At 48.4% G+C, this 24,097-nt stretch overlaps 1 protein-coding gene across 1 annotated transcript in view; it reads right to left on the bottom strand.

Moving 5' to 3' along the window:
- Positions 1-24,097, bottom strand: part of SYT13 (synaptotagmin 13) — a 38,846-nt gene that overhangs the window by 4,573 nt on the left and 10,176 nt on the right. Inside the window, exons 2-4 of the mRNA XM_022592178.2 lie at positions 6,691-6,916; positions 3,947-4,081; positions 2,173-2,474 (exon numbers count right to left, since the gene is read on the bottom strand). Of these exons, the coding sequence (XP_022447886.1) occupies positions 2,173-2,474; positions 3,947-4,081; positions 6,691-6,916 (663 nt within the window). The remainder of the gene's footprint in view (positions 1-2,172; positions 2,475-3,946; positions 4,082-6,690; positions 6,917-24,097) is intronic.

Below are 24,097 nucleotides of genomic sequence, written 5' to 3'. Positions count from 1 at the left end.
CTCAATGAATATTTCCAGCTGCCCTTGGAGTGGGTCACTCTGTGGTCCCTGGTGACGCACATGCCACTTTTGGCTGAGTGTCTTCCGGTGAGAACTGGGGCACCGCCGGCACCTCTTTTAACCCATTCTGACCAAGAGAAGAAAACCATGTGGGCTACAGCAACTGATGGCTCCCCCCACTTTGTTCAAATCAGCCCGCGCCCTCCAGCTAGTGGGGGCAAGGGGCTCCCTAGCCTGGCCCTGGGGCTCTCATACACCGAGAGCCCCATCTCAGACTTCTGACTCCACACTGCCCTCTGAGATTGTTCACATTCGTGGCAAGCGGGCCAGCGGTCCAAGTGGATGTGCGAGTATATTTGCGGAACAGTGACAGCTACGATGAGTGTAACGATTATTAGGATGGATGAGCCGTGAGGGCAGGTCTTTTGTCTTCATCACTGCTGTGTCCCCAGCTCCCAGCACTGTACCTGGCACATGGTGGGAACCGGGCAAAGTATTTGTGGAATGAATGAATCACTTTTGTTCTTCTAGGGGAAAGGATGGAAACAGGTTAGGTGCCTGGGATTTCTGCCCAGATAGGCTGCATTTCTACCATTGGGAAGCAGCACCAAACTCTCCAAAGCCCTGGGGTGGAGCCCCTCCATCTCCTGAGGAAGCTGGTTTACCAGCTGAACAAACCAAAGCGTCGGGTTCCTCTTCCCCGGGGGGCCCAGGCTGTGCTTCCACACAAGTCCCAAATCACACACTAATTAGAGAGTGTGCTCGGGAACAGCCTGGGTCCAGCTGAGAGTGGCTGTCAGTGTTTATCAATTTGCTGAGGCTGGGAAAGAGAGGAAGATAAGGCGAAGAAGATATCATAGCAAGAAGTGGAGCAGGTGGGGCATGAAAGCCTACTCTCCCCTCCCTCGGAGCTCATCAGGAAAGGTGCCTGCTGACTGCTTCTCGTGCATTGTCGGGCACTTACATCCCACAGCGGCAGGAGGACGACCCCGGATTTCCAACCAGACTGACCTGGCCTCGAGACCGAGCTTGCCAGGTCCCAGGTGGGCGACCCCACGCGGGTCACTGAGCTGCTCTAAGGCTCAGTTCTCTTGCCTGTAAATGCCACAGTCCTGGTGTCACTTCCGCCCGGTTCATTAGGGACAGAACTTTGGCAAAGTTCGAAGCATAGCAACTGATAGATGGCAAAAGCTCAAAAATTAGTGTCTTTGTTAGTATTTTTATTACTCCAGCGTGGGAGTCAGCAAACTTTTGCTGACCAGATAGTAACTATTGTAGGCTTGGTAGGCTATACAGTCTCCAGATAAGGCACTGACCAGCTGGTTGAGAGACTGGGCATCCAGAAGTTTCCCTCTAGGCACCATCATGGCAGAGCCTTGGATGAGGCCTGGACCTGGGGACCTAAATAGCCACACGCTGTCCTGCAGCCCTGATCTTCCTTGACCGCCCCCCCCCTCACTGTCCCGGCCTGTGGGGAATGATGGTTTGCTCTCCAAGGAACCTCTCTCTGAAGAGCGAGGCATCTCAGCAGACGCTTGTTTCCCACTCATGGCTTCTGCAGCAGCAGAGGGGTGGGGAGAACCGTCCCCGGCTACAGCCAACACCCCCTAGCCCTGGCCAGTCCTTCCAAGCCCAGCACAAGCACACTGCACACCAGGCCTTTTAGAACTCCCCGTCTGAGCGCTTCAGTCAGGCCCCTCTTAGATGTCTTACGTCAGATGTCATCGTCATCATCAACTGTTCCAACTTCTCCCTCAGGCCTGTACTTTCTACGAGTAGAGGGGCTCTGCCCGGCACTCCTCTCCCCTGCACTGCCTGGCTCACAGTAGGTGCATGGGGAGCATGAATGGTTTTAAATGGGGATAATACTGTTAGCACCAGAGCCAATTCACTCACAATGCGATGTTTTCCATGATGGCGAGGCCGGGGGTGGGTGTGTGCACGGCAAGCTAGAAGCAAAACTAGACACCAGGAATCCCCAGTCCTGAGCTATCTGCTCCAGCCCTCCACCCTATTCAAGACTCCACCTTACTTTGATATCCCGCCTCCCTCTCCAGACCCCCGCCCCTAGCCTGGGAAGTTCTCCGAAGTTTGTTCCATGAGCACTGGCCCAGTCCTGCATCCCATGCGCCACTAACAGGTTTTACCTTTCCCGGGGAGAGGCAACCCTACCTTAAGTGAAGTCTTCAGCTCGCCCCACTGGGCGGACCCCAGAGGCACCGACACCCCATCCAGGCCCAGGCGCAGCTCCCCGGCCACACTGTGGCGAGAGAAGCGGTCGCAGGTCCTCAGGGTCAGTGTCAGGGTCGCTGTGGGGAGCTCCCCCTCTGCCAGGGGGAGCACGAGGCCTTCCTCCCACGTGGTGTGCAGCTGCCGCTTCTTCAGGGCCGTCTGGGCCTCCACGGAGCCCATCGTGTTGGCCACGCTGCCCTGGATGTAGCAGTCACAGCCTCCATCATGGTCACTGGTCAAGGCTGCAGCCGGGGAGAAAGCAGCCAGATGTAGGGCTTGTTGAGGGCCAGGGGAAGGGAGAAGTAGGGCCCTGCCGTGAGCTGCAGAATCCGGCTTAGTCATCATGACCTTGGGCGTCTGAAAGACCCCGCCGGGGCTGACGACACTGGCTTCGTGGAATCGCCTTTCAGTAAGACATTTAGAAATGGGAGCTCTTCCTCGTGACTCTGAGATTTCCCCAAGGCGCCAGGGCCCACAAACTGCTGACGATTTTCATCCGTCTTGCTGCTGACTCCATAATTCGTTTGCTCTCTACGTTAAATATTTACCACACAACTACCTGTGATATAAATCGCTTGGCCGCCACCTCATGACTGCTGTCTTGCATTCTGAACTTTGGTGTTTTTAAGGCTTCCCCGTGTGGAAATTTGCACCTGTGGAGCTTTTATGACTGGTTCCTCAGTGATAATTTGAGAAGTGGTAGCTGGCGTTACCCAGGCAGAGAAGATGAAGAACTGAGGCCATGTGTCCTAACAGAAAGAGCCCTGCACTGAGCTTCAAGGGAACTGGGCTTAGTCCTGGTCCTGGCACCAGTTAGCTGGAGTGACCTTAGACAAGTCACCTGACGTTGCTAGACTTCAGTTTCCGAACTGTAAAATGGGACTACTGTGAAGCCCAAATGTAAGAAAGTATATGAAACACTAAAAAAAAAAGATCTTAAACGAAGTAAAAACGAAAAACACACCCTCAAAAAAATAAAATTAAGTACAAAAGTCCAATTTATCCTGTCCCCAGCTTCTAGCTTCCAGGAACCACAGAGTAGTACATTTTTAGCCCCGATTCCTTTGCAAAGTCTTAGCTTTGTTTGCTGATGGTAAAGCGAATTGTCAGGATAGGGAGACCAGGGACATCCTGATCCTGTAGGAAATACTACCTGGTTCTAGGACTACAAAAGCTTTGCTGACCACTCAGAATACCCTCTGTGTCTAGCACAGGCCCTGTCCAATGTCAAAGGCATCTATGGCAGAGACGACTAGCTGTTCACCAAAACCCATTCCTTCTTTTAACTGGGCACCTGCTAGACCACATTTCCCAGCGTCCTTTGCAGTCAGTGGTCATGTGACCAAGTTCCAGCCAATGGGAAGTGAGCAGGCGTGATGCATACCTTAGGTAGGATACAGCTTTTAAGGAACAGTTGTGCACTCTCCCTGTTCTCCCCATCCTTCCACCTGCTAGATACAGATGACAAGGAGGCCTCAGTGGAAGGAGCCCAGTCCCTGAATCACTATTTGGAGGAAAGATGTCCACCAACCAGGAATCTCCACTTTGGACTGGTATATGAGAGAGAGGAAAAACCCCTGTGTGTCTGAGCATCACACACGTCAGGGTCTTGTTTGTTACAGAGTGCTAATCTAGCACCCAGTGCTACCTCCAGCCACAGATGCTCTGGGGAGACAAGCACACAGAAGGCCGTGAAAGTCAGCTAAGAACATACCTTCCAGGTGAGTCACAAATAGCTCAGCCTTTTGCCTGTCGTAGTCCAGACAGTAGTGAAGTTTGGGAGCTTGGTTCCATCTGGCAGCCTTCTCTGGGTTCCAAGTCTCCATGACACAGACATCCTCCACCACACCTGTTAAGAAGGTAAAGCCATTACTCCCACCCACACTGGGGTCCTATTTTCCAGATCATGCCTTTTCCATCTCTGCCACAAATCCAAACCCAAAGCTTCCAAACCAGGTGCAAAATCATGGTGGCTGCACCAGGGGACCGTCTGTGGTCCCGGGCATTACCATTCAAGGGACCATCACAGCCCAGTGGGCAAGACATGGGCTTTGGTGTCAGACATGAGCTGTTACATAATAGTTATGTGACCCTGGACAAGTTACTTGACTTCTTTGAACCTCAGTTTCCTCATCTTTACAATGGGAATGATAGCGGTTCCTTCTTCCTGGAGTTCCTGTGAGCATTAAATGAAATAAAGTGAGAAAAGTACTTAGCCCAGGGCCTGGCCCCTGGTGAGCTTTCAGCAGGGAAAACTGTCACAGACTGTGTGGTCCTGATCATCCTGTTTCAAGCAAATCATTCCCCAGCCCATCTCCAGCTCCATCTCTCTCACAGAGCCCAATCCCTGCTCCCCAGGAGTTCATGGCTGGAAATAAATGTCAGAGAATTAGTCAGGCAGGAGTAGATACTGGAGGGCAAGGTTGGAGATAGTGGATTTGACTTTAGAGTATGCTCAGTAAATACTTGCTGAATGAATGAATTTAATTCAGAAGTTCTGAAAACTACAAATATTGCTCACGCTGCCCCTCACTTGGACAGGAGCCAAACATCTGGAAGATTCTCATTAGTCAAGCATAATGAGAATGAAAGGATCCAGCAGCTGAGGAGACTCCACTTGTAGCAAATTGGAATTTAATTTTTTTTTTTGATTTTCAGGGCTAATTTAAAGGGCAGAAATATAAAGGAGTATTTAATTTCCAAAATGGTTCATTATTGGGTCCCTGCAAGGAGTGAAGACTCTCCCTGGTGTGTCTAAGCAAGGAATGGGTTGACCAGGATGTGAGCGCAATGTGTAAAGCCAAACAAACACCCACCCAGGACCCGGGTGGCTTCCAAGGGCAGCACATGGACAGTGTCAGAAGGGGCTTGCCTGGCACCCAGAGCTCTCGGGTCTCAGACTGCTTCAGCCTTCAAAATCAAAACCAAACCGAGACCAAACCAAACCCAGCACCCCTGGGAAATGCAGAAGCAGCTTCATCTTCAAAAACCAGGACCCCGTCTATGTGTAACTGATTCCTGTGCTGTACAGCAGGAAGTAACACAACCTTGTAAACCAACTCTACTCCAATAAAAAAAAAAGAAAATCGGGACCCTGAGCTCTAAAAGGGGCTGATGAAAATCATTGACGGTGGGAGTAGACTGAGTTGTGCACATCATGGGGACAGTGTCTAATCTGGCGTCCTCTCCCTCTGCACACCCTGGCCTCTGGTCAGTATTTGCTGAACCAAACAGCTCTTAGATTTCAGTGGAATCAGAACTTGGTTGTTGCCTTCTGTGGTGGGGAAAGGAATGAGGAACCAGAAAGAGAAAACAAATGGATGTGTTGTGAATTCTTCAAAGTTTCAGACTCTGAAGTACTCCGCTGCTGTCCTTGGTGGAGAGTGGCCAAGCCTGGCTTCATCCCAGCCTTGAGAAGTCCCTCCTGGGATTCTGCTTCTGATTCCCACTCCCAAGGGTCCTCATGCAAATTGTTCCCCACCCTCCAAGCTTAAGCTCTCAAGGCCTCAATGGGTTTATTTTAATTTAAAATGTGAGCTGGCAAACCTGGAGGCTAAAAGCCAACCAGGATTCGTTCCTGCCACCAACACCACCTGTATTTGTTCTTGAAGAAATGCCAGCATAATCACTGTGGTTCTGGGCTGGGTTGGTGGGGGGGCACCTGTTCACTGGCCAGCGTGGTGCTGGCCCCAGGCCAGAAGATGCCTTAGGAGCCAGTTACGCTGCTTCTGTTTGCACCATCTCCCTCACCAACCACACAAAACAAAACCCCAAACCATGTAACGATCCATTCTCCTGGCTGGATTTTTTGTCTCCTTATAAAAGTCTGCATGCTCCCTTGGGTTAGGCACTGTCTCTGCCTCCATATCTGCCCCAGTGTCCAGCGTAGCGCTGTACACAGAAAGGTGTGACATTCTTCATGTTGATGGTGATGAGAAGGAGAATAGAAACAATAATATTGATGATGTTTTGATTACATCCTTGGGCCAGGCTCTGAGTTAAACACTTTCTATGCATTATTATGTTTACACTTTACAACAACCCTACTGGGCAGGTAATAGTATGATCCCATTTTGTATACGAGGAAATTGAGGCCCCCAAAAGATTAGCAACGTGACCAGGGTCACACAATGGGTATATAAAAGGGGAGAGATTAAACCCATGACTCTGAAGCCCGTAGTTTGACCGCAGCTCTTTATCCCCTCTCTATAGTGGTGCCCACGTCTAGAAAGGGACTCTCCATTTCCCAGTGGAAAGTTGGAGGCCTTGGGGAGATGCAATGTGGGAACATGCAGGGAATAAAGGGCTAAAGGGCTGTAATTCCAAGGTGCTGTGCCCACTGCTTGCCCAGTGTCCAATGCCACGGACACTGGGGCTGGCCATGCCCACCATCTACAGAGATGCTTTCACCCCTCGCTGAGTACTGCCCACGGAAGAGTGAGGGGCAAAGAGCCCTACCATTCTGAGGAAGGACGAACAGCTCCTCTGTGACCTGCCTCTTGAGGCGGCTGTCATTCGGGGCCTGGGGGCTGGCAGGTGCAGCGGGCTCCGCTGTGGTCCTCAGCGTGTAGTCAGCGTAGTTGATGACCTCGGGGGCCGTCACAGCCGGCCTGGGGCCGTAGATATCTGGGAACTTGAGGAGGGCTCGGGGCTGAACGGGCTCTGTGGACTTTTTGACGTTGAACTGCACACACAAATCACTCTGATTAGTGCATGAGAGGATCTCCTGCCTGTTCCCACCCCCAGAAATGACCGTAGATGACCTGAGCTTTCAGGGGAGGCAGAGGGAGGGCTGTGGCTCCTTTCTGCTCTGAGGACCGTGACTTGGGAAGGCAAAATGTCACCCCCAAGCGCAGCAGAATCCCCAACATCATGAATCATGCCAGGGCCCGCTGAGATGTCAGCCCTGTTCGTCCATCCCCCCTGCATCCACCCCCAGTGCACCTACAGCTGTGCCCCAGGGCTATCACGGTGGCCTTCCCTCCACTGCTCTCATCTATGCCACCTGCCTCTTTGTTTTCTCTCCTCCTAGCCTTTCTCTCTTATTCCTCCTCCCCCTCCGCTTCTCCACCCAATGGCTCAGAAATGTCTGTGGCCCCACAGACATTTGCAAGACATCCAAACTCCTTGCAGTGACCGATAAGTGCTTGCCCAGCCTGGCCCTGCTCATCTTTCTGACATTGCCCCCTTTCCAGCCACTGAGCAACCTGCTTCTCAAACAGGCTGAACTCTTTCTGGGTTTGGCTCCTGGCCCCCAACTCCTCCCCGCAAACCACCCACCCTCACCTCCACCAGCTCTAAATTAAGTCCCTCCTCCAAGCCTGTCCCTCCTTATCACCAGATCCAGCTTTGCTTTACAGCATCTCTCTCACACTGTATTGTTTTCACCATAGCCTGGCCTGTTTGTGGTCAGTCTCTCCCACTAGTATGTGAGCTCCACAAGCACAGGGATTATGTCTTGTCTTGTTCCTGCCGTGTCGGCTCACAGGGAGCACACAATACATACTTGTGGCTAGGGCTGCCATGTTCAGCTGTGTGCTCTGTGCACTGCACAAAGATGTCTGGATGCGGAGCAAGTGGGGGCTGAAATGCAATTTGTGCACCCCTTGCCCAGCTATGTGCCCTGGGGTAGGGCTGAGTCCATCTGGAAGAAAGTCCATCTTTTCTTTACACAAAGACCCACCTGCTTGTCAAGTCTTAGGTGAGCAAGGCTGCCTCATACAGGAGTGGAATCTCCTATCTTTGCCTCCACTGGGGACTGAGATTTCTCCTACTTGAGGGATTCAAAGTTATTTAACAGGCAGCAATGCCGAGGACCCGTCCAGTCCCCAGGAAATTGAGGATGGACGACCAGATCTAGAGCTTGAGTTGCTGGCGCACTGGGTGGGCAGCCCACAAAACGGCCCTCAGCTTGAGGCAGGTAACAACCCACAGCAGAGCCCCCAAGGAGCTGCCTGCCCTCCATGCTGTCCTCCTGCCCCTCCCCGCTCTGCCGCTGTTGGAGGGGCTGGCCAGGCGTCAAGGCTGCTCTACGCGGTGGCAGGAGTGACTGAGAGGCTGGGAAGAGTGTGCAGTCCTGGAGGGGGGCGGTGGTTACACTGTTTCAAAGTTCAGGTTTAGTGTGTTTGCGCTCTGTACATTTCACTGCCCCAGGACAACTCCTGGACATTCTTCCCTGGTTGAGACTCTGTACTCAACCGTTCCTGAAGGCGGCTGGAACCTGATGAAGGGAGCGTTCCTAACTATCCTCATTGACCCGACAATGGACGGAGAGTCCATGAGAAGGTGCGAAAGGGGTGAGAAGCACGAGCCAGCCTCTCCTGAGCACCCACTTCCTGCGGGCACCCTGAGGGCTGCAGCCCCTGCATTGCCTCATGTATCCTTCAGAACTCCCTAAGGGGCTTAGAGAGGATAAAACCCTTCATTCCCCGCTTGGAAACACTGCCCAGTAGGCTATAATGCAGCCCAAGCTAAGACACCTCTATCCTGATCTCTGCTGAGCGCATCTGGCACGCATGAGCCCGAAAAGCACTTCCGACCTCAATGGACCAAGGTTGCCCTTTACCGGACAGTGCGGGCAGTGACAGGATGAAGCCTAGACCAGCCTGGCCCCAAAGCCCACTGCCCCAGTGGCCCCCAACCTTTCTTCTGCCTTCAAGCCTTTGCCAGGCAGCACCCACCCTTCAGAGACGCTTGTCATTATTACACATTTCGACTAGGCACCCTGGGAGGAGCTGTATGATTTGTAAAGTCAGGCCCCCTTTGCACCTCCACCACATTGAGAGTGTCACTGGGCATCCAGGGGCCTGGCTTCTAGTACTGACCCAACCGTCTGAGCTTGAGTCACTTTTGGCAGATCATTTCACCTCTGAGTTATCACTCAAGAGGCAACATGATTTCGAGGCTTGTTTCACTCCCACAAGCCAAGCTACAAAGAGGTGGGAGACTCTGTTCTTTATTTGCCGGTACAGGTGAGTTGGGGAGACAATCACAAACAGGAGAGTAAATAAGAGTATATTTGGGGCTTCTCTGGTGGCGCAGTGGTTGAGAGTCCGCCTGCCGATGCAGGGGACGTGGGTTCGTGCCCCGGTCCGGGAAGATCCCACATGCCGCAGCGGCTGGGCCCTTGAGACATGGCCGCTGAGCCTGCGCGTCCGGAGCCTGTGCTCCGCAACGGGAGAGGCCACGGCAGTGAGAGGCCCGCGTACCGCAAAAAAAAAAAAAAAAGAGTATATTTGACAGTTTGGAACTGCCGTACAGAAGCAGGTGGCAGACAGCCTGTGTAAATAACAGGTGGGAGAGAGCAGAGGACACCTGCAGGGGGCATGCAGAGGAGCCCTGGAGGTCAGGGAGGAGCCAGGGCGTGAGCTAGACCTTGAAGCACAGGGCGTCTGGAAGGCAGAGGGAGGGCTGGGGAGGAAGGCTGGACCCCGGGAGGAGACACACAGAGCAATGGCCGATGACCCCATGTCTTTTTGTCCTCCACAACGTGGTGCCTGCCTCTAACATTTCATCTGAGTTATGCTAATTATACTATTTCACAATAAAGAAACGGAGGATGCAGGACGTTCAAGGTCACACCACTGATGAGCAGCCAATAACCAAGCCTCCAGAGACTTTTCACTTCCAATTCGTGTCATTTCCACTGCCTTGCAGCTGTTTTTCAAAAAAATAAGTCCTTATTTGTTTTGGATGCTGGATTCTAAGCGTCAACTGCAGCATCACGGGTTCGGGCTGCTAAGACTCCCTCCTGTGCAGCAGATTCCCACAGCTTCCCGCAGGCCACCAGACCACATCCTCTTCTCAGAGTCACCCTGTTCTGTCACTTGTTGCGGCCAGAACTGAGGCTCTTGGGCTGGTCTAGGGAACACTTTTACATTTACACTCGGTTTCATCTCAGTTCAATCATTTTAGAAAAGGGCTATGTTGATTAATTCCCAGTTAGATCAAATTTGGCTGACTTTGCATTTTTAATAGGGAAATAATCACTGGGCTCAGTTTTGAGTGAGGTCCAGTCTGTGTCACCTCAAGTCTCTGCAGAGCCTGAGTCCGAATTCCTCCCTACACAGTGGGTCTCACTTTGTGTGCCCCTGAGAACCTCAGGAGCCTGTAACGGGCAAGGCTTTTCTTGGGTGTCCGTCAATATCCATTCCCTGCTCCCTCTACCTTCCCTCCAGGTCACCAGGCTTTCTGGGTCCCACCCCAGCTCCGGGGCAAGGGTGGGGAGGGGGGTTCTCTTTGGTCTGATTCTATTCGTTCTTGGCATCATCTTGGGAACTGTTTCTGCCCTGGGGAAGCCACCCCAGACAGAATGAAAGGACTTGCTTTGCACGGCACCAGAAGAGATTCTCTCCCCTGCTGAATACGAGGTATGTGGCCCTGCCTCGCGACAGCAAGGTGAGCCGGTCTTAGAACAGAGCCGACAAGGTGGACCATAGAGTAGAGAGACAGAAGGAAGCTATGTCTTTGATGACAGTGTCATTAAACCACCGACTCAACTGAGCCTGAAAGCTGTCCTACCTTTGTACTTCTGGTTACATGAATAATGTTGCTCTTATTGTTGAAGCCCGTTTGGATTGGGGTCTTTGTGAATTGCAGCCCAAAGCATCCTGAACTGATGCAATGCATTTTTTATCGAGCATCACAGCAGATCATGACCTTGGTGTAGAGAAACTCTACCTAGGCTCAGACATCTCCCTGAGACCCTCTGCATCCAGCCAAACGCATCCTCTTTTACTGTTTATCCTTGTCCTGCCTTGGTAAGATCTTGTACGGCAATGGCCGCCTTTAGTGGAGAATGATTTATAGCCCTTGACCAGGCGGGAAGCAGAGTCTGCTGACCACTACATGAACCTCTCCAAGTAGTGAAAGCAGTGGCCGATTACCTCTCTCGTTCCCTTGTACGATCTTACTTGTTACGTTTCAAAACCCTGGTTCCACCACATCTTTCATATGCATCTATGTTTCCACTTAAATAGCTTAAACTTCAAAGCCCAAGAAGCAGAAAAGAGGTTTGGGACTTGAGGGAGGGAGCCTGGGAAGGGATTACGGTTGGAGCGGATGAATGCCTGGGAGGAAGGAGGTGCTCAGCAGGGCAAAGCCCATGGGAGGACCTGAGTTCAAGCCTTGCACTGCCAGTGTAGGAGCGGTAAGATTTCAAAGTGGGATTCTCTTTCTAAATGCCCCTTGAACCCAGAAAAGAAGGTCTGGAAATAGAGATGCAGGATGAATCAGGGAAGGTTTCCAGTGGAGGCAAGTGTTCAACGATTAGGGAATGCCCAGCTGTGCTTGGCATTGCAGGTACAGAGATGCGAGAGACACCCTCATTGGAGCATCAGCCCCTTCTGATTCATATCCTTGGCTTCTCCCTCCTCACCTGTCTCCGGGGCCATGAGCCACTTGCTTCTCCCCACGTGGCCAGCTCTGCGTGGACACCGACCAGCTTCACATAGGCACAGCCCCAAATTGTCTTATGTCACACCCGTGCCACACTCCTCTTGCACCTGCCCTGGACTTCTTTGTGGCTGCTGAGGTGTGAGACACCCAGGGGCACTCTGGGTCCACTCAAGGGCAACCCGGATGTGTCAAGAGTTAAAACTCCGTGGGGGGATTTCGACCACTGTGGGCTCCTCCCTCTTCCTCGCTATTCCTCCCAAACAGTTCAGTGACATTTCAGAAGATGACACCTCAAGATCCAGCAGTCGCCCTGTACACCAGCTGGTGGCCGGCTCAGTAACGCTCCCTGTGCGTGCCCCCGCCCCCCTCTCCTCCCTCCTGCATCCCTGGATGGCACTTGCTGATGAAGAAAAGCCCGGAGGCTTCTGGCAGGCTCAGCTTTCCTGTCATCCAGGCTAAGACAGGTGGTATGAGTGGGGAGGGACAAACCTTCATTTAATGAACAAGTATTTATTGATGCCCTACGACAGGCCAGGTCCTACGCTAAGTGTTAGGAACATCGAAGTGAACAAGACAGATGCTGTCCTTTTTTATGGGGCTTATGTTGATAAAAAGGAAATTAATTATGTAGTTAATGATCTGTAAACAAATGTTTAACCTTACTAGAGATGTTAGGTGACCCCTTTTGTGACATGATTAATTTTTTCACCTAAAGACTGTTTATTAATTCGGGTTTTCACTCTGGGGCATCCATGGTAAAGCATCACAGCAACCAGAAGTTACGGGTGGGGGAAACAGTCCCAACTGGAAATGGAAACGGATGGCTTTGCCCTTTATACTTGAACTTTAAAGCAAGAGATGGCAGAGTAAGAGAGAGTTGAATATAGAGTTTTCAGACGAGGCCAAACGTGGGCCATTGTGGCTGGGGTCTGAGGCTCAGCACAGCAAAGTCCCCCTTAGAGGGGAGCTGGGTCAGAGGATAGGGACCTGACAGCCTCTGTCACTCTGGGCTCTGATACTAGTAATTATGCATACTAACATGTGTACAAGAGTTTGAAATACAGCCTTGTGGTCAGAGTTCACTCTCTAAAACAAGACAGCTTGGTTGGAGTCCAGGCTCTGCCAGCTACTCGCTGTGTGATCTTGGGTCTGATTAATTAACCTCTCTGTGCCCCCGGTTTCTTCATCTATAAAAGGGAGTGTTAATAATAGTACCTATCTCCTGAGGTTGGATTGAGGAGTAGAAAAGACAACTGGGTGTAAGCTCTTAGCACAGAGGCTGGCATGGCAAGCCCTTGGCCAATGTTGGAAATACTTATTTGACCCTGGAGTCTATGTAAAGTTTTTGATTTATGCATTGGGGCCAGTATCTATATTCTTTTTCATATTGTTTAGCACAAAAGAATATATATATTCTTTTTCATATTTTTCCCATTATGGTTTATTATAGGATATTGAATATAGTTCCCTGTGCTCTACAGTAGAAACGTGTTGTTTATCTATTTTATATATAGTAGCTTGTATCTGCTAATTCCCAACTCCTAATTTATCTCTCCCCCAACTCCCTTTCCCCTTTGGTAACCATAAATTTGTTTTCTATGTCTGTGAGTCTGTTTCTGTTTTGTAAAAAGTTCATTTGTGTCATATTTTAGATTCCACCTATAAGTGATATCATATGGTATTTGTCTTTCTCTGACTTACTTCAGTTAGCATGATAATCTCTAGGTCCATCCACCTCACTACATATAACTCAATTTTGTTTCTTTTTTATGGCTGAGTAGTTTTCCATTGTATATATGCACCACATCTTCTTTATCCATTCATCCGATGATGGAGATTTAGGTTGCTTCCACGTCTTAGCCATTGTAAATAACAACTGGTAGTTTCTTAAAAGTTAAACATATATCTACCCTATGACCCAACAATTCCACTCCTAGGCATTTTTCCAAAGAAGATGAAAATATATGTTGACAGAAAGACTTATACATGAATACTGATAGTAACTTTAGTCATACTAGCCAAAAACAGAAAGCAGCCCAAGTGTCCATCAACAGGAGAACGGGTAGGTACATTGTGGCATATTCTTACAATGGTATATACTCCTTAACAGTAAAGGAAGGAATTGTGAAAATACTCAACAACAGGGAAAATTGCAAAAGCATGGTAAACAAAAGAAGGCATAATACATAAGCATCGATACTGAGTGATTCCATTTATATCAGAGTTTCTCAACTCAGGGGACATTTGCGATGTCTGGAGACATTCTTGGTTGTCACAGCTGGAGGTGGAGGCTGCTATCGGGTAGAGGCCAGAATGCTGCTAGCCATCATCCCACAATGCACAGGACCACCCCCCACAACAAAGAATCATCTCACCCCAATGTAAATAGCGCCAGGATTGAGAAACACTGATGGAGATGAAGTTCTAGGACAGGTGAAACTAATGAATGGTGATAGAAATCAGAAGCGTGGTTCTGATTGCTACTGGGGAGAACTGAGTGGTAAGAGGCATGGTAGAAGTGTGGGTTAGAGCCTAGAGGACAGATTTGTCAAAATTGATCGAACTAGTGACTTGGGATGTGTGTATTTCACTATATGATAACAGTACCTCCATAAAATTTAGATAGAGATACACACACACACACACACACACACACACACACACATGCCTCTTGCCCACCTGCTGAATTAGGCTTTCTGGGGTGGGCATAAGAGTCTGAATGTTGAGTGAGTGTCCCAAGTGATTCCTACACATGGCCAGCCCAGAACCTGTCTGTGGACCTGTAGTTAGGATCCACTGGTCTCTGGGTCAGTGTTTCTCAAACTTTCCTTCCAAAGCAGCACCAGAGGCAGACGAAGGTAACACGTACTCCAGAGAATGGGAAGTCTTCTGGAGTAATTGGGATTCTTTCTTGAAATCTCCAGTTCTATCTTAAAGTTCATGTGACTTTTTGTATTTGACTCCATATGATTGTTTTAGTAGTAAAATGTTTTAAATTACCATCAGGACAGAAAAGTTTTGCTTATTTATTTTGTGACTTGGGATGTTTCACAGGACACTGGCTAGTACCACATTCCCTCTGCTCCCCAACACACACACACACACACACACACACACACATGCGTGCCCTAGTGGAGAAGCAGGACTCTTTCTTCCTATGTTGGACAACATGCAATAAATCAAGCTAGAAGTTAACTGAGAAAAACAGTCATTTTGCTTCCAGGGAAGGACTAACTCCTAGAGTCTGTGTGAACAACCATCTGTCCAAATTTTCATTCCAACTGTATAGATAACTCCTCTAAAGAGAATTTGAAGTGCAGCTATAGAAGCTCTTAACAACCCAAAGCCTTGATCCTCTCTGCCCATTCCCTCTGTGGAGCATCCTTGCACATACCTACAACTGATTGAACCTTCTTGGCTAGCAGGACACTTGTTCATGACCTTGTATTAGTCAGGGAAGACCACCTGCTATGTAACAAACAACCCCCAACTTCAGTGGCTGAACACAATAAAAGCTGATTTCTCTTAGTCTTAAAGGGTCTGCTGGCTGTTCTCCAAACTCAGAGTCCTCCCAGCCTCTTCCATCTTGTGGTTCTGCCCACCTGTGCCCTGTACTGTTCCAATATGAGCTCACTGAATCCTCATAATAACCCTATCAGTTAGTGCTGCTATGATCAATCCCATTTTACAGGTCAGGATGCACAGCCAGCTAGTGTGTAGTAGCGGCAAGGTTCAAACCCGGGCTGGCTCTCTCCAGAGTCCTCTGTTTACCCGCTCTGTCGTGCTTCCAGCCCTTTCCCACATCCTCAGATTTGTAGTCATCCTTTACTGTTCACCCATGATTTGTGCCCCTTAGACTGTTGCTTGGGCCACTGCCTGGCCCTGCCAGCCCTCACTCTGCCCCTGCATGCCCTTTAGTCAGAGGAACAGAGTTCAAGTGCTGGGTCCACACTTTGATGTATAGAAATTTCACCTGGGAGAATGTAAAAATCAGATTCCCAAGTGCCTCCCCTGCCTTGACTCAGAGGTCTTAGGTGGATCCAAAAGAATCTCTGTGTCTAAGAAGCTCCCTAGGGTGACTGTGACACAGGTGGTCCCTGAGGCTCACGTGGGAATGCCCTGGTTTGGGGGAGGTCTTAGAATGCCTGGCAGGGTAGATGGAGAAACGTCCTCTTGTGTAGTGAGCTGCTCACAGGCACGACCTCCTTCTGTCACGTCCTCTCAGCTCCCCACAAACAGTTCAATGATGATTGATGGAATCAATGCGTGGATGGCTGGTGAAGGAGGGTGGGTGGTGGGGCGATTAGTATAATAATAATCACTATGATGGAGACCAGCGAAACACAAGACAGAGTGCGTAGAAGCACATCAAACTTTGCCCGGGAAAGGGACAGGGTGGGGTGGGGTGTATAATGGGAGGAGAATTTCATAACGATTCAGAGACCCTGACTTTTGGCTGCTGCCCCCCAGCTCCGCCCCGAAGCCCGGGAAGCAGTTTGACAGGTGCAGAAGTTGGGGAAGGGCTTTCTGGGTCAAGGCAGCCGCATGAAAGTCTGCAGTGTGTTCAGAGAACAGCAGGTACCACCAAAGCTTAAAGCCCTACAAGAAAAGGAGGGGCAATGAGTGTTGCCATTATCCCCATTCTTCTGGAAGACATAGAATTCAAACGCAGATTTTAAAAACTATAATTCCACAGGGCTGGAAACCACACAATGGCAAGATCCCACCCAGAGAATCTTGTAGGTGGTGCTGCATTGACTCCATCAGTTACATCACAAAGCCTGAAAGGCCAATATGGCCACCATCTCTCTACCACATCCTCTGCACCCGACGCTCTGCAAAGCGCAACAGACTTTACTGCATTTGACCCTCACACAACCCTAGAGATAAGTGCCCACTGTTTTCTCTTTTCTATACCCTAGTGTTAATAAATAAAAATAACTTAATTCCTTTCTCTACAGAGGAGGAAGTTGAGACTCAGAGACATTGAAACTTGTCCAGGATCCCACAGCTAATGTATGAGAGCTCTAGGCTTGGACCACGAGTCCACCACGAAGCCAGTGCTGCTAAATGACATTCCACAACACGGTTCCCTGCGGACTATGTCTCTGGATACCAGCCATAAACTGGTAAAAATGGAAACGTCCAGATCATTGCATTTAAAGCTAGGTTATTTTAAAGGGGCACAGAAAACTCCCCTGGTCAGTAAACTGGGGCTCAAACCCAGCCTTCCCTCCCCATCTATCCATCCTTATCCTCCCATCTCCAGCTATCATAGCACGGCTGTTGACAATGGGTTTCATCTCTGAGCCAAGTCCCTCAACCAGCCTTTAACTTTTAAAATTCCGCTGCCCCCTCCACCGTATTGGTTCACTAGAGCCTTAAAAGTGTTTCTTTATGGACTTCCATGGTGGCGCAGTGGTTGCGAGTCCGCCTGCCGATGCAGGGGACACGGGTTCGTGCCCCGGTCCGGGAAGGAAGATACCACATGCCGCGCAGCGGCTGGGCCCGTGAGCCATGGCCGCTGAGCCTGCGCATCCGGAGCCTGTGCTCTGCGACGGGAGAGGCCGCAGCGGTGAGAGGTCCGCGTACCGCAAAAAACCCAAAAACAGCAACAACAGAAGGTCTTTCTTTAAACTGAGTCCATGTGTAGGAGGGGGATCTCAGCCCTGTATTATCATCAGTTTGGATAAGAAGGGAACACACATGCTTACCTGGTATTGGTCTCGTGGTCTTAAGCAACAGTGTCCATTTGGATACTTTAGAATTTTTTTCTCAGTTTCTGATTTATGGGAGCCATGTTTTTAATGTAAGACAGGCAGTTTGGTATTAAAGGTTGGAAAATATGGTCATATACCCTCTTGACACTGAATTCAGGATCTTGTTTCGGAATAGTTACAGGATTTCTTGATTCTATGATGCTTGGATAATTGATGAAACCATTGACAAAAGCAACAATTTCCAGCCTTGTTATTATGCCAGTGTACTACATATGATGGCTGAAGTACTGAAATTTGATCGTTTTTGACTCATTTAAAAAATTGATTAGAGCACATTCAGAGTTTTTCTTATAACAATACCTCTTTCACACATTTGTGCTCTAATACGCTTTTCTGAGTGGGAGAGAAAGGAGATGAATTCTGCAGAACCCGTCAAGTATGTGAATAGCACCCATCAAAGGTGATTCAGCTCAGAAAAAACGTGCAGAAAACCACTAATTGAAGACTTCCTTCCACTCATGTGTAGACATTTGGAAAGCACATCAATTTCTAACCAGTGGTATAAAAAACTGCCAAGTTGTAAAACGAGCCTTCAAAACAGGACAGTGATCGTTTAACTAGATTCTCCTTATATTTTGGTTTTAAGCCCAAACCCTCCAATTAACCAACCTTCAGATTTCTGCCCAAACAGAAATCAGCACACACTTGTTGCCTGCTAACTATGTAGTCAACCACCCTACGTCCCACGGAATAATTCTCTGCCCTTGGGAAGTTTACCATCCGATGGTGGAGGTGAGATAGTCCAGAAATGGAAATATGAGGCTCTGATGCTACAACTCTTCTACCCTCTGCCCATGGCAGACATGACTAATCGATCAAAGTGTTCTTTCCTGCTGTGATCAGACACAGCTTGTTCAGCTCAGGGATCCAGGAAGCCACTACCAATTAATAAGAATTGATATGCAAGATGAAAGCTATTTGCTCCTCCTGATGCATACTTTACAAAAGGGAAATAAGTAAAGAAGGTAGAATTAAAAGGCCAAAGGTCTGGACTCTGTGCTACAGAAGACCTAAAGAGGAGTTCCTCAAAGTCAGTGAGATCAGAGAAGGCTTCCTGGAGAAGCAGCTTCAGCCCAACATTCAAGGATAACTATGGAGAGGAGAGGCAGAGGTATCTCAAATGGAGAGAAAGGCAGCAGCCTGGGTACAGAGGGGAGCATGCTCAGGGTGTGGTGGGTCTGGCAAACCAGCTGAAGAGAAAAGTTGGGGCTGAGGGATGGATTTGCAAAGGAATGGTGAGGCCAGGCTGTGAAGGGCCTCCAATGCTGAAGACTTCTCCCAGGTAGTAGAGTTGACAATGCTTAGGGGTGGAGCGACCGTGTAGGGAGAAGGAAGAATCCAAGAGAGCTGCATCAAGGAAAAGTACCTCCATTATTACCTCTCGGGTCTCTTTCTTTTTCCAAAAAAACAATCTCTGAGTGTCATTGGATGTCTACAGTCACAGCAATGTTTGGGCAACAGATTGGTTCTTCCATGTGACTTTCTTCTTTTTTGTTTTAATTGAAATAGAGTTAATTTACAATGTTGTGTTAGTTTCTGCTGTAAAGCAACATGATTCAGTTATGTATATACTTTTTTTTTTTTTTAATTCTTTACCATGGGACTTTCATGAAGATTTCAAGGGACGGCAGCAAGGAGATTTCAAGGAAGGGACAGCCACTAGGGGGCTTCTTCTAATATTCTCTTCCCAGCTGTCACTTTGGCTGACTCAAAGCTGTTGAGTATCATCCCTAGATGTAGCTGTTCCTTCTCTTAAATGGGATCCAAATCTATTGGATTTCCCTTCTGCGTGACAAGGGCCAACATTCGAGCAGTCTACACAATGTTGTCACAAAATACGATTAGATCATGGAAGGTCCATAATATCAGAATATTTGGCTCCAATTTACTATAAAGGTCAAATATTTTTCCTCAGCTCATTTCAAGCTTCAAGCCCTGAAGCTTCCAACCCACAGGTGTGTCTGTTTGGCAAGCACGTATTAAAAACTTCGAGAGGTGCAAAGCACCATACTAGATGCTGGATCAAATGAGAAAATGGACCATGATGTCAACAATACCCTCCCTTGCCTCCCCATCCTTTCCCTGATGTCACGTGGTGAAACTCCAGTGGTGGATGAGCCCCGCTAAACCATGATGTTGCATCAAATAGCCCTGTGCTGCGAGAGAGTCACCTAGACAGGGTGGATGGTTCCACGATAAATTCATGATCTCCAACCTTAAACTCAGTCCTCTCCGGAAATCCTGCTGTTTCCCTAACTCCTCCCTCAAGCCCACATTCTGGAATTTCTCTCTCCCCTCTGACTTCCTTCATAGAGAAAAAGGAAACCAAGAGAACAGAAGCCCCTTAGCGTCCTGTTAACAGACGCAGCGACCTGCCCTTCTTCTCCAGACAGATGCTGTGCCCGTCCCTGTCCTGTGACACTGCAGGAGGTGTCTCCCACTCTCCCTCCCTCCAGGACCAGTCCTTCCATCAGAGCCTTGCGCCCCATCCGCCCATGTGGGGGCCTTACACTAGCTGTTTCTTTTTTTTTAATCTCTCTCTCCCTCTCTCTTGAATGTTCACCCTCTCTTTCAACTGGCTCTTTCCCATCAGCTTTCAATTGTGCTCAATATTCCTTTGACCTCTTTTCCCCTGCTCAGCCCCAGCCCTAGCCCTCTCCACCCCTTTACAGTCATGCATCTCAAAAGAACTGCCTATACTCAATGCTGTTCTCATTCCTCACTTTCCAGCCACTCTACAACACTTTCCCAGAGGCCCCGTCAGCCCACTGAAGGTCACTGTTGGTCTCCAAGGTCACTGGTAACCTTCACTGTCTCATTCCTATGGGTTTTTTCAGTCTTACCTTACTTGAGTTCTCAGTGATTCCCTTCCTCTTCAAAAGTTTTTCTCTTGTTATTGTTATTATTTTGATATCACATTCTCCAGGTTTTTCTCCTTCCTCTCTGGCCACCCCTCATCTCATGAAATGTTGGCATCCTCGGTACTTGTTCTTAGGCCTTCTTCCCTCTCATTCTGCACTCTTCCCAGGCGGTCTCAGCCATACTCATGGCTGTGGTTGCTATTCCCCAATATATATCACAGCCAGACTGTGAGCTCCAGACCTGTGGAACCACCAGCACAATTGACATCCTCATGGAGATAGCTCGAAGGATCCTCACACTTGCCCTGCACAAATGTGAACTCATGACTTAAAATCCATGGCCTCATCCTTGTTTCATTGATTGCAACCACCATCCTAAGTGAAACACTTAGTGTCGTCCCTAACTCCTCTCTCTTCCTGAAGCCCACACCCAAACACCTCTCCAAACTACTGCCGCCATCATAGTGGCTCAAGCCATCATGGTCTCTTTCCAGGGTTTCCTTGGTATCCCCATTTCTACTCTTTCCCCACCCAAAAGGATGTTTTCACGGCCTAAATCTGACCACGTCACATCTCACTTAAGACCTTTCAGTAGCTTCCATTGCTCTTGGGATAAATATCCAAATACTAATGGTGTCCCAGAAGGTCCTGTGTGGTGCTCTCTGGCCTGACCCACCTCGCTTGCTTGCAGTCGCTCCCTCCTGTGCCCTCTGTGCTCTACCCACTTTGACCTTCTTTCAGTCCCTCCTAAGTGATATTTCTTCTTTCCACAGGGCCTTTGCACATGCCCTATGCCTAGAAGACTTCAAGTGCTCATCCCCAATACCTTAACCTAGTAAATGTCACTGACTGCATGCCACAGGGGTGTGTGATACAGTCCATCTGGTGTGTGGAAGAAAATTACAGAATCTCACTTTATAATTTATTTTTGCATTATTGTTTTAAAAGGTCCATGTTTGTGCATGTTTTATTATGGACACAATATATTAGTAGAGCAATATGTATACATAATATGAAGCCTACATATGCTTCACAAAGAATTAAGTATACATGTATAAGGGGTACAAGCTCAAAATGTTTTTACTGAAGGGAGTCTCCCAATATGTTAAGATTGGAGCACTAATGAGTTATCACTTCTTGAGAGAACTCTTGCTTCCCTTACCACACCTAATACAGTTAGATTTATATTCATTTGTACAATGGTGTAATGAAGATCTCTACCTGTAGAACATGAGCTGCAGGAGGTCAGGGATGTTGTCTGCCCAGTCACTATGGTGTCCCTATTGCTAACTCAGGGTCTTGCACATAATAGGTCATCAAGAAATATTTTTTGAATGAATGAATATCCTAGAATTGTAATGTTCATGCCCACCCTTCCCATCCTAATAGAGGGCTTTCGTTTTTCACATCTGGAATACTTTTTATGAACTCTCTCTTTCCTATGTAATGAACATACAGACAAGTCATTGCTTCGGTAAAGGATAAATAAGAAAAGGATTCAGAGATACCTAAAATATACTCTGAGTAGTGACTGGTGCTGACAGTGTTGGGTGCTTTCAAAAGCGTTATCTCAATTAGTCTTTAATATTACCGTAGAGAATCTTACTGTTATCACCTCTGTTTTGTCGATGAGGAAAGTGGGATTTGGAATGGTCAAGGCCATTTAGCTGGAGAATGCTGGAGGTTGAATTCACATTCAGGTTTGGGGTCTAAGTCTAATTTGCTTCCTGTTATATCTCAGTGGCTTGATCCTGAAATGAACATTTTCATTCTAAGAGGTAATTCCCTATTTTGAGTCGTCTCAAAAAACTAGATTGTTCTTACCTAAAACTAATACTGGTGGGTATCCAAAAAGAAACACAAGTCTACCATGTAGTGGTTACCAAAGAGATACCTATGCTCCTGCTCATTCCTTTCCGTCCTTTGTCTCTGCAAGTTTTGTAATGAGGCTGTCACACGAAGGGCGACAGTCCTGTTGCTACTTGAAGGATCCGTCCCACTTGCAAGGTAAGAGACGGGCTCATTAGATGATGCATTTGCAGGGAATGTGTCAAAATGCCCTGAGACCACGTTGACATTTTCCCATGGAGTTTCGTCTCTTGAGGTACCATCACTGCCTTCACTGTATGTACGTCTCTCTGGTATCCTTGCCCTTTCTTTGTGAACAGACCGTGCTGGAAATAAAAACACATTCTAACAGCCGCATGGCACAGGGATATTAGCTCGGTGCTTTGTGACAGCCTGGGGGGGGTGGGATTGGGGGAGTGGGAGGGAGGGAGACGCAAGAGAGAGGACATATGGGAACATATGTATATGTATAACTGATTCACTTTGTTATAGAGCAGAAACTAACACACCATTGTAAAGCAATTGTACCCCAATAAAGATGTTAAAAAAAAAACACACACACATTCTAAGATGCTTGGGGAGTGCACTGTGAGAAGAGGTGGAGGGGAGGCGGGAGCTGAAACACGGAATGAGCTTAGAGCTCTCTGAAGTTATTCTAAGCTTCATTCTGCAGCTGTTTCCAGCAAGTCTTCTAGTTGCCCAACCAAACTGCTCTTCCCCAACCCTCTCTTCATCTTCAAATGCATTCCTCTCCAAAACATCATTCTTTTTTCTTTTTTTGGCCGCACTGCATGGGATCTCAGTTCCCCGACCAGGGATTGAACCCACGCATGGTGGTGACATTGCTGAATCCTAACCACTAGACCACCAGGGAACTCACCAAAACATCATTCTTAATTCTGTTTGAAAAGCAAAGTCTTCACTCTCCTGCCTCAGTAACTTACGTCCCTCTCATCAGGCCACTCTTAACAGCAAGTCCAAAACTACGTGGTTTATAATGATTTTCCAAATAAAACGTGTTCCCCCCAGGGTATTATCTCATTGGTCTTTGCAGTGGGAGATTTTTTAAACTGTCTCCAATGTCAGCTGCAGGAACAGAGGCTTGAAGGGAGGGAAACCAATACAAAGTGAAGCCACCACGCCCTCCAGGCTTGTCTTGATCCCATGCGGTGTCACTGAAGGTGAGCACAGAGATTCTTCCACGAGCTCAGCACCTTCCCCTGCATTTCTGTGCTTGTGATTTTTATTCTGGCTGCAAGCAGAGGCGGCGGCCCCATGAATCTCCTCCCCATTCATCTATCCATCCGTCCAATGACTCATGCAGTCATTCAACATTTCTCCTCACTTCTCTTGCTCTCTGCAAAGCCTGCTCAGTTTTTCTACGAAGGAAAAGTATGTCTTGGATTTAATGAGTGGAGGGTGGAGGGAGTCAATGAAATATGTCAAGGTACCCTAGGGTCTCTGCCAGATGGACTGACTCAGTTTCACAGGTTTTCCATGGGCTGCGCCTCCCCTTTCTCTCATTCATATATGCATATGTGCATATTCACATTTACACATGCATATGCACACATTCAAACATGCAACCACCCCTCATTATTTGGCTCTAATCTGCTCATGGAAACATGCTGGCTTGTGAATTTCAGAGAGCAGCCACTTGTGTTCCACTATTTTAAATGGGGAAAATTACAATGCATTCCAAGTCCACCCAAAACCTCAGTCAGCTTCCCCAACTATCACTGTGTATCGCTGCAATGCTCTTAAACACCATGTAAAACTCTCCCAGGAATGTTCTATAGTATGAATCAATTAACACACCCTTTGTTTAATTAGCACTTAGGGAACTCCTTGGTGGGAAAGTTTGTGTGTGTGGAGTGAATGGATATGGTAGGGGACCAAGGCTCCTCCTCCTGGCATCACGCTGCCCTGATGATGCCAACGTGAGGAAATGATGTTGAAAGGTAGTAAATAGCACTCCAA

Source organism: Delphinapterus leucas, chromosome 7 (assembly GCF_059928025.1).
Source record: "Delphinapterus leucas isolate spDelLeu-1000000601 "Yukka" chromosome 7, BTC_Dleu_Yukka2, whole genome shotgun sequence".
NCBI lineage: Eukaryota > Metazoa > Chordata > Mammalia > Artiodactyla > Monodontidae > Delphinapterus > Delphinapterus leucas.
Note: the sequence above shows the minus strand (reverse complement) of the source record. Positions and strands in the feature narration are given on the sequence as shown.